We start from the raw sequence: 10,542 nt of genomic DNA on the forward strand, positions 1-10,542 counted from the left end.
GTGATAAATAACCAGCATTAAGCAATTGCAAAGGTCTGAAGTTCACTGAAGCTACCTGGTCTGCAGATACAACCTTGAAGTCTTCATCAGCGTGCTTCTGAGCACGTCTTACATTAACCAGTACCACCACAGAATGAGATGATATGAGAGACAAAACGGGTGTTTTGTCTCCAGGTACTTTTGAATCACTCTGTTGATTCCATACCTGATTCTGTGTACTGGAACACTTTAATATCAGCAGATGGACCCAGATGGCTCAGGGTTCCCTGTGCTAAGCATCATATATAGAAAGCATGCATGTGTTAAACAAAGGGACCCTTTTTCCCCCCACATGAGGTATTACTGAAGCATGAATTGCATTGCTTAGCACATTCTGCACATCAGACAGATGAGTGGTTCCAAAAGGGGACCGTGTGAGTACAGGGGCTTAGTAAACCACACTGCTCTAGACACAGCCTATAGCACAGGGCTTAAGCTACTCCTTGCCAGAAGCTGTGGACAAGTAAACCTGTGCTGTTGCTTACACTACTTCCACCAGACATTGCTATAGGCCTCTCCCAGAAGGAAAATGACAGTCTGACTGAATGGCCACTCTGATATTCCTTTGTTCTGCTACGTCTTCCTGCTAAAGGACATGATACTGTAGTTTTGCCCATAAAAGCATTCTGAGAACTGGACTGCATCAGTCACAGCCTTTTTGGTTGTGTCCTGCAATAGAGGAAGGGCTATTAGGCCCCCCTCAGCTCCACCCACCTGTGTCAGGCAGAGACATCATAATTTCAGTGCCTGCCTTTTCCTGGTACTGCTGTCTGTGTGTGGGCTGTTGGCACAAGGGACCTCTTGTTCCCTTTGCATGGTCAGACAAGCCATGTCTCAAGCTGGCTTACATCAGAAAGATGCTCTGCTAGCCTGGAGTGCTGACTCTTGTGCCCAGGTCTCCCAATGACTACCAGGTATTTTCTGTGCATTTGCTGCACAAAGATATTCTCAGACTAAGGAAAAATCCTTATAGGATGAGATCTTAAAAAACACAACAGAAAGGTGAGAAAGAGGCCTACAAGAACACACTGTATACACTGTCACTGGATACTTCATAATATTGTAAATTGTTAGAGTCCTGGCTAGGATTATCCCACAGATTATAGCATTTTACCTCTGTATTTTAGCCACAGATAGATGTTGCCTTTACCAAATAAATGTAATCTAATCCAGGAGCAGAGACACCAAAGTGAGGAAAAGCGCTTCTGTGTTTTTGACATCAGAGTATCTGCTCTCAGAATGTAATTACTATTACATCTGTTTAGTGTTCACAATGCTGTATCCTCAGAGGCCTCTATCAGGTCATAGTCCATCTGCAGTACTTTTCCAATTTTTTCCAGTGTCAGGTTGCCCAAAGCAACAGATTGCACTTAATTTGGTCTGAAGACTATTTAAATAACCAGATGTGTTATGAAGCAGTGACACTGAAATAGTCCTTATGTTAGGGAGTTTTCTTTCTATAGTCTGCCACTGGTATTTAGGAGATAGAGAAGAGCAGAGTGCAGTTTCTGATGAACTCAGCAGCCCCAGGTAGGGTCCCAGGCCCCTGCTGGCTCTCAGCAACCTGCTCCTGTTGCATTCAGCTATTGAGAAGTTAAAGTTAGCTTCCTTCTGCCTTTGGCACACAGGCACCAGCAGAAGAGATTATTGTCTGTCCTCAGCACAGCCAAGGGCAAGAATGGAACAAAGTCTGGATTAAATTCATAGGACAGCAGTAACACATGTTCCCCATAAACAACCATAATTAAGTATTTGCAGGCTAATTATAGGGTTTCAGAATAAGAAAGTGCAAAGCCAATGTCCAAACGTTGGTTAAAAAAGAATAGAGTTCTGTGACATTCCATCTGGACAGCATTGCCACCTACTGGCGGATATTCCAGCATGTTCCAGATATGGGTAGTAATGATGTTCTTCATGCTGCTCCAAAGGGCTCTCAAGAACCTTCCTTAGACACCTCAGCACCATGTCCTGCTCATCCCTCAGACAACACTACGTGAGTAGTACTCCTGAAGCACAATTTAAGACTGAAATTGAACAGGCAAGGAGAAAAAATACCTGTTTTCAACAGGCAAATAAATTACAATCTCTGCACTGGACAGTAGTTTTGATGATTTTGTCCAGAGATGGAACTAGGTAGATGGGTGCTTGCCAGTAATTTTAAGAAGCAAAAACTCATCAAAAACTCATCACTCTACAGCTTCAAATATAACCAAGTGCAAACTGGAGGATTCTCAGGTGTGCCCAGGACCTCAATTCTTTCAGGAAAGCCCACTGAGACATAAAATCCAGCCATTCCACGGAGCCCTCCTCAAATGACAGAGGAGGTCCCAGCCATGAGTGTTGAATCAGAACTTTGGGAACTTATTTCTAAATACACATAGCAAAGACCTCGAGGAGTGTGTTTAACACATGAAAAGACATCAGAGTTCCACCAGCCTTCAAGGCCTTTGCCCACACCAGGAAAGGTTCAGCAGGTGACCCCAGGGCAAGTCACTTCAGCCTCTCTGACCTCTGCTCTTCTCCTGTGTGTAGAGCTCACTCAGTTTTTCCTGCTGCAGAGGATGACGGGGAATGATGCATTTCTGCAGCATGAAACCCCAAACAGCACAACCTGCCCAAGTTTAACCATACTGAATATTGAACTGTCACCAAAATGGCAGGCCCTGCTCAGCTCTGCAGGATGAGACCTTTTAGTTCCAGGGAGCCAGGTACTTCCTAGTCAAAGTGGCATTTATCAATATTTCCTCAGCTTTTCATCTCTGCTACGTTTTTGTGTGGGCAAAAGAGTGAAGTTCAAGTGAACTCTAAAGGAAACGAGTAACAAAGGATTTCACTGCCCACAAGAACTGGCTAGGATAGAATACTTTAAAGAGTGCCAAGGAAGATGGGCATGGCAGCAGCAGCTCAGAGAATGTATCCTTCCTCTCCTTCCCACGACAGTGACTTTTGTTTCTGAAAATTCTGCTGCTAAAAAAATTCAGTTGAGTTCTGCATGATTCTCAGAATGGAAAATGAACACAGAAGGTGGGTGTGATAGGGAAGACTGTCACACACACACACAAAAGGCAGGTTTCACATCTAAAAGACTTGTATGAGTCAGAATTTTAGGAAGAACCTCAACTTGCCCAGCCAGATAAGCTTCTGCAGCCTCTGCCTCATCACTTGACCTCTGCCCTACTTCATGACTCCTGACAGCAGCCATCTCCTTCCACCCCTACCTCACACCTTTCCCACTGCTCTGTTGTTCCAGCCTTCACCTTTGCCCAGACACGCACTTCTTGGTAGACCTGGCAGCAAGTCTCTCTATCAGCCATGTGTGTATCAGGTTAACATCCCACGCTGCTTCACAGTTCCCTCATGCAAATTCCTCAGCTTGATTTTCACCACATTCTTACTGTTGCAACCTTCTCATCGGGTTCAGTCTGTGGTGCAGCTGCCACAACAGGGATCTGAAGAGGTATTAAGAAGCTATGCTTTAGTGAAAAGGTCAATGAAATGAACTTCTTCCCTGAGGGTGCAAGGCATGGAAAATTATCCTGGCTGTAAGGGCCTGTGCTCACTAGGGAGGACTGGAATCTGTTGGCCTTTTCACAACAGCAGCCTCAAAGATACTCAGTCCCAAGAAGATGCACAGGGTCTTAGTGCTTGTGGGGAAAGATGGAGAAGGGAAGGATGCAACATGACTCAAGCCTCTTCAGAAACCTGAGAATCTACATGGAGATGGCTGGAACAGAAAAGGAGGCCTTAAAAGCAGTAACTGCTGGGAAGTTTCAGAAAGCACTTGTAACTGAGTGGGCAGGAGAGAATAAAGCAGAATCACTGCCTCAGAGTTTAAGCAGCTTGGCTTTCTAGAAGAAATGACAGAAGTAAATGCTGGCACAGAAATATTTTAAAGCATCACTAAAGCATACCCAGCATGTCAAGAAAATAAACAAAAAATTTCTCTGTCCTTAACACCAAAAAAAAAAAGGTTTTTTAAGAACAGAGAGTTTGACTCATTTTTGTACCATGAGAGACAACTACCAAAACCCTAAAGGACGAGCAGTCCACATTGTATCACTAAAGGTCCTTTGCCTTTTCCATACTAATGCAGAACAGGGAAGGAGTTTTTATGACCTTGACCAGAGCAAAAAAAGCAAATTATCTAAACGAAGTATGAACCTTCCAACCAATGCAGTTCTTTACAACTGTGATCTCTGGGTTTCCTGTTTCTATTTTCTTTCTATCTTCCAAATTTCTACTCCCTACCTCACACCAAGTTTTCCAAAATTACACCATCTTTACATAAAATATAACCCACGGAATGGGAAGGATGTTGTCTTCTAAAAATGTGTGTTTGGGATTAACCTTGTTATGCAAAGTTCAGAGACAAAAGCTGCTCATCTGGGCAAGACGCTTTGACATCACTAGCTAGAAAATACCAAAGTAGCATAAATCAAAGCATAAAAATCCCCACAATAAATAAAAGGGGTTTTCTTGTTTGGTTGGTTTTTTCCCCCCAGTGACATTTCAGAACAGTGCTTTCAAAAAAGCCCTTTCCATTGCTGGATTAAAAGTCAAGGAAACTCCATTTCTTATCTATGTTTTTCAAGTTTTATGTTCATAAGGATGTAAGGAGTTGCTCTGCTGGATCAGGGCTCTTTATTCTCTTAAGAGTTACATTTCTGCAACAACTACAAAATGCTTCACAACAAAAGAAAACTAGGGAAAGGAGAGGATTCTACCATCTTCAGAAGATTTCACATATCAAAACACTTATGAAATTATCCCTTGAGCAATGGTACAAATCTTCAGGTTTACTTCAAAACACCATAGCAGACACAGAGAGAATTTTCCATTTGCTCTTTAATGAACTCCTCCCACTCTGACTGCTGTACACTTGATGTTCTCATTAAAGTCAACTCCCCTTGAGTCCTTCCTTCAGGCATTCCTAAGCCGTAGCTCCTGAGGAGCACCTGCTTCAGAGCGATTGGAGTGGAACTCCCACAGCAGGGTTATGTACAGAGGGGCCTGCTGGGTAACCAGGAGTCAAGGTTTGGAAGGAAAGAGTGCAGTCACTGAGCAAATTACCACAGCTGGCACACCCACAAGCTGTGCTGGGCTCCTGCTGCCTGTCCAAACCTGTCTCATCTCACAGTGGACTGTCAACAGACCCATGAAGTCACTGTCACTGTGTGCCTCAACACCATTCCACAGCTCTTCCTCCATCAGACTACGGTACATCGATGGTATGTGTCTTGCTGCACTTCAGAGAGAGAAATACTGGATCCATGGCTCACAGGATCAGAAAAGCAGGCCATAACTCCAGAGCTTTTTAGCCTAGGAACTGCAATTCCAGATGTGAGGGATAAACGATCTATTATGAGCTGAACAACTGATCCAGACAAACAAAACCAGAGATCTTTCTTGCTTCTACTTGAGGATAAAAATAATTCGCCGCCATTATTGCTCTAAAGTATTTTGCTGTTACACTTTCTAAAGAGAGAGAGCAATAAACTGTCCAGAGAAATACCACATCTCAAATTCTGAAAGAAAATAACATACTAGTGAATGAACTTCAAAAAAAAATCATTTATGTAAAAGGATATTCTATTTACAAAGGTCAATTTGCTCTTTAGGATAAGCATAACCACTACCAGAAAAAAATATACATAAAAGAAACATCTTTCAAATAGACATTTACAAATACTCTGCTTAAACTACTAAAAAAATTAAGACACTTGAAATCAAGAGTGCATTCTGCATGCAGTTAGGATAGAAACTACATTGCTGGACTTCAGTGTGCCATTCCTTATCACTGTGAACAACACACACTTGGGCTTTTCCAAAACACCACAGCCTGGCTATTACCTTAGGATCTCAAAAGGAGGACATGGCTCTCCATTAACAAGTTATTAGTTACTCTTTGTTTTGCCATTTAAAAAGGACATCCCAATTTTCTTCTCAGTAGGAGGGTCTGGTCTTGTCCAACTTGGTGTCCTTTTCCCTGAGGTTCCCTTTAGTGTTCTGCTAGGATGACGGTTGGCTTGGTACATCTACCAGTCCTTGGTGAGCACTCTTCCCCTTACAAGGCGGAGTTCAGAAATTCCAGGAGCTGTGCACGGTTCCGGTCTCTCTGCAGAGCAGACAAGCAGAGGCAGTGGTTGAACAGACCTGTCCTCAGGAGCAAGGCCACAGATCTCTGTTTTCTGTGGGGTTTTCACTCCCAAAGCAAGTGCCATTGACACAGCTGGGTCTAACTAGCTACCAGTGAGGCGTGTGTGCCCAGGGGAAGTGTCAGGCAATGGGTACTGGGGAGATGAGCTGTCACTATTCCATGAGACATTTCCTAAGTGGCTCCCTAAGGAGGCTCCACTGGGTTGTCACGGTGCAGCTCACAGCCTGCCCAGGAGGGAACTCACAAGCATGACAGATGCTCCTCTCTGGTGGCTGAGGCAACTTTCACTGTACCCACTGCAAGTCCTGTGCTTTGGAAAGTACCTTTTCTTCCCTATGCATGAACAGCAGCTTATGCAACAGAACAGAACCCTGAATTTAGGCTCTTTCTTCACGTAAGGGATGGCCCAATCAGTCAATTCCAGCGATTTTATTAAAAATTACGGAATTCTTTAAATATTGTCAAGAATGGATGTTGTTCAATTCAGCAAGACCACGGGCACCAAAAAAGGACCAACATCAAATATCGTAACAAGCAGGTTACTGGAACAGAACTAGCAAACATTAAGCATAATTTAAGACACACTTTACAGAGTCACAGAGAGAAGATAATGTGTTTTCAGTCAAATTTAACTCGGAATGCTCAGGACTGCTTTGGTAGCTGTAGAATGAACTACTAGGGCTGAACGAGAATCTGCCGAGCTGGACACCTCAAGGAAGTAACACTTACTGACCAGTACCAGAGCCCTCTGCAGGCCACCCTAAGGTGTGGAAATTGTTGAAGGGTGAAGGTATTATTTAAGTGCTGAGGCAAAACATCCATAGCAATAGCACACAGCACTATTCATGGTATTTATTTCCCTAGGTATCTCAGCAAAAACATTTGACTGCTTTGAGAAAATGCAGGAGCATGTGGTCCTAATAATACTACCGGGTTTTTATAAATTCCACTCTAAATAAAGCCTAGTCTCACATGTGTTAGAAAAACACAGTAAAGTAGCAATTACCACAACTGATCACAAGAGACTGAAAGAAGATGAGTACAATTAACACCAGTGTAAAAGAAAGCTACAAACTGGCTAATGATTAGAGGCTGAAATTCTAAGAACCTGCACAAGCATCCTTTCGTTTATCTGCTCACGACTCAGTATTCCAAGCCCCTTCATAACATAAACCCTGCCAAAAGAATGAATTCAAATTTCTCAGAGGGCATCACAGCCACACTAAAAGCTACATTCAGTTTACAACTCCAGACTGCAAGACCCACTCTTTTACAAAAACTACTATTAGAAAAATATTAAAAGATACAGTATTTTTCCTTAGGGATATTTGGACTAATTAACTCTTACCTCTATATCTTCCTTAGTCTTCTTTATTTTCATCTTAATTTTCTTTCCAGTTATCATGCTGTAGTTTTCATTCTTCTTTTTGTTTTTGAAGAACTGAAATGAGATCACATGTTAAGAAGACATAAGCATTGCTCTGTACCATTACAAATCTTATGTAAAATTACAGACAATAATCTTTTATACTTCCTAACTGTCCACAACAACAGAGAGAGGTTTTACTGGTTGATGACTAAAGATCTTACAAGCATTTTTATGACAGATTAAGCATGAAGGTGAGAAATAAAACAAGCCTTCACACTCAGACCAGCATACCTTGGAAAGCTGGACAGGTCCTGTTTTCTCTTTCCTTTTCTTCTTTTCTTTCTTTTTCTTCATTTTGTTCTCCTTTTTCCTTTTCTACAAGAATAAGACAGGCATTCTTATGCTTACAGACTGACAAGGGCAAAAACCCCCAAACCCACAAGGATCTCTCAAGGCCTCTCAAGTCAAGACAGCCACTAGTGCTTGCCCTTACCACTCCTGGACAAATAGTAGAAAGTAATGCACCAGAGTTAGCAACCCTTGGGACTCTGAGAAAGAGAAAAGGTCTGAATCTCTGTTCTCTCTCTTTTCAAGTAACCCCAATGTATGAAATCACTGAAAATGGAATAGAAAAATTACAACAGTAAGAATTTACCACTCGCTTCTCTCACCGACTATAAATAATTTCTTCTGAATCAAGATTCCCCACTTTTCTTCAGAGATTACTCTAAACTCCAGCTGGACCAGCAATGATTGGCAAAAGTAACTTTTAAATTACTTCTCTTTTTGTATAAAGCCAAGTGCCCTTTTATCAGTTCAGCTACCACAACCCTAAAGGCATGATTTAGATTTACACAGCCGCAGACAAAAGCATTGTCTTAAGTGACACTTAAGGTTATTGAAATAGAAAGAACTGTTTTGTTAGCTACTTATTTCTCTTTGTAAACTTTTACCTTTTTGTTGTGTTTTTCTTTTTTCTTCTTCTTTGACTTAGACTTAGGAGAATCTAAAATTAAAGAAAAAATAAACAACAAAATCAAACCCAGTAAGTTTAGCATTCTGAAAAAAGCATATGTTTTACAGATAAGACACAGAGAAATGTGAAACATTTGAAGAAAATGCTTCAGCTCAGCTGTATGTATTGACACAGGTTGAACTAACCCTGAGAAAGAGAACACATGAAGTTACTGCCACTTACTGGACTAACATGGAAACTGAAAATACCTGATTGACTGATTCTGCAGATGTGCTAGCTTCACCTGAGTCCTCTAAGTTAAATGCTTGAAATGTTAAGACCAAAGTAGGACTAAATCAAACTCACACCTCTGGTCTAGATAGATGGGTGAAATAAAAAAAGATCTTTGTTTTGAAAATGTAAAAAATCTGAGGGGCTTAAATATATACAGCATATTATTCAAAAGGCAGCTTCTCTTTTGAAGGAATTCAAACTAACACAAGAAAACTGTGTGTGAAGTGGCAGCTTTACACACAATAGGAAAGGGTTATGAGAGAAACACCCTGAATAAGCAGCACTGCTATTCTGCACTGTCACTTTGTGCTGGTTTCACCACTTTTAAGACAAGTTTTAAATGTTCTCTGGAGTGCTATCAAAACTGGAAAACACCATGTGCATATGGTGGTAGCTTACCTCTACTACTACTGGAAGAAGATGACCTTGATGATGAGCGTGATGAGGAGGAAGAACTGGATGTACTGCCAGAAGACGACGTGGATGAAACAGATGAGGATCTGCTTCTGCTGCGCTTCCGTTTCCTTTTTTCTTTTCCTTAGGGGAACACAAGACAACAGTGACAAGCCTGCTAGTAACTGAGGCCTACAAAACGACTCTAAGTACAATTTAAACACAATAAACCCCTGTTTTGAGGGGCTGGTTGTTTTCCCCGCTCTTCCAGTGTGCCATGCTCTATTACCACCAGCGAACCCGGTAAGTGACACCGAGGGTGACACACAAACACCACAGCAGCAGATCACAGCGCCTACCTCGAGCCTTCGGCCCTTCTTCTGAGGTTGCACACAGCGTCCTACTCTTTTCATCCTTCCTGTTATCCATATCTAGTCAGAGGCAAAGGGACATTCAATAATGCAATTTCCAGAAGACTTTGGGGGGGGATTGGTTCAGAAACAGAGGAAACGAGCGAGCACGCCCGAGGGCAGCGCCATGGAACCGCAAGGTGGGACAGATTGGAAGGGACAGCAGAGGGCCCAACCTCCCTGCTCCAGCAGGGTCATCCCGGAGCACACGGCACAGGACCACATCCCCCGCCATGACACTGCACCACACTGCGGGGGGAAAGCACGTTCAGGAGCCGGAGGCCAGGTCCGCTTCTGGGTGCCGCTAGCGGAGGCGCCAGGGCGGTTTTACCCACACCTACGTGTCGGGCTGTGGCTAGATCCCGGATGCCGCCTATGGCCCTCAGCGGCCGGAGGGCCCCGCGCCCCGGCCCAGCCCTGCCCACCCTTCCCCCACCGCCCCAGGGCCCCCGACCCACCGGCGCTGCGGCCGCGGCCGCCCCGGCTCCGCCGCCCCTCGCCCCGGAAGGGCTGGGGCCGCGCGCCGCCGACTTCCGGCCCTCCCTCACGGCAGCCGCGGGCACAGGGACGGCAGCACGGCTCCCTCACAGCGCCTGCCGACCCGCCGGGCCTTGCCCTGCCGACCGTCCCCTGCCCCGCTGCAAAATACCGCGTTGCCAAGCGCGCAGTAGTCAGGGGATACTGGAACAGTTCCTATTCCTGCTCTGAACCGAAACAAATCCAAGCCCTGCCGAGCCCAAACCCTCCCCGACCACAGATTACCATCGCAGTGCATCCTCAGACCTCGAGGATATTCATGTGATCTAGTTTGGGATTTACCGAATTTGCATGTGCGGCTGCTCATGCAAACCAAGTGCAAACCAAAATACCCACGAAGCACATTTATTTTTAATCTAAAGCAGTGTTCGTTTGGTTCTGTTGGTTT

The 10,542-nt window shown here is 43.9% G+C and overlaps 1 protein-coding gene across 3 annotated transcripts; it reads right to left on the reverse strand.

The window, feature by feature from the left end:
- Nucleotides 1-4,866: 4,866 nt before the first annotated feature.
- LOC106853590 (uncharacterized) lies at nucleotides 4,867-10,417 on the reverse strand. Of its 3 annotated transcripts, none has more exons than XM_088161203.1 (7): nucleotides 10,380-10,417; nucleotides 9,567-9,638; nucleotides 9,214-9,351; nucleotides 8,519-8,571; nucleotides 7,857-7,940; nucleotides 7,545-7,637; nucleotides 4,867-6,154 (listed from the first exon to the last, which is right to left on the reverse strand). In XM_088161203.1, the coding sequence occupies exons 1-7, from the start codon at nucleotides 10,390-10,392 to the stop codon at nucleotides 6,104-6,106; spliced, it is 504 nt and encodes a 167-aa protein (XP_088017329.1). In that variant the 5' UTR covers nucleotides 10,393-10,417; the 3' UTR covers nucleotides 4,867-6,103. The 3 variants fall into 3 exon arrangements, with proteins under 3 accessions (XP_088017329.1, XP_088017331.1, XP_088017330.1); XM_088161205.1 differs by lacking the exon at nucleotides 10,380-10,417 and adding an exon at nucleotides 10,267-10,295; XM_088161204.1 differs by lacking the exon at nucleotides 10,380-10,417 and adding an exon at nucleotides 9,794-9,947.
- Between the last annotated feature and the right edge of the window lie 125 nt (nucleotides 10,418-10,542).

This window comes from Sturnus vulgaris, chromosome 3, assembly GCF_052056855.1.
Source record: "Sturnus vulgaris isolate bStuVul1 chromosome 3, bStuVul1.hap1, whole genome shotgun sequence".
Lineage (NCBI taxonomy): Eukaryota > Metazoa > Chordata > Aves > Passeriformes > Sturnidae > Sturnus > Sturnus vulgaris.

Coding starts and splice junctions, on each gene's coding strand:
- LOC106853590 (XM_088161204.1), bottom strand. CDS start 9,842: ATGTGGTCCTGTGCCGTGTGCTCCGGGATGACCCTGCTGGAGCAGGGA. Junction 9,639..9,793: donor GACCCTGCTGGAGCAGGGAG/GTTGGGCCCTCT, acceptor GCCTCTGACTAG/ATATGGATAACAGGAAGGAT. Junction 6,155..7,544: donor AGACTAAGGAAGATATAGAG/GTAAGAGTTAAT, acceptor TCTGCTCTGCAG/AGAGACCGGAACCGTGCACA.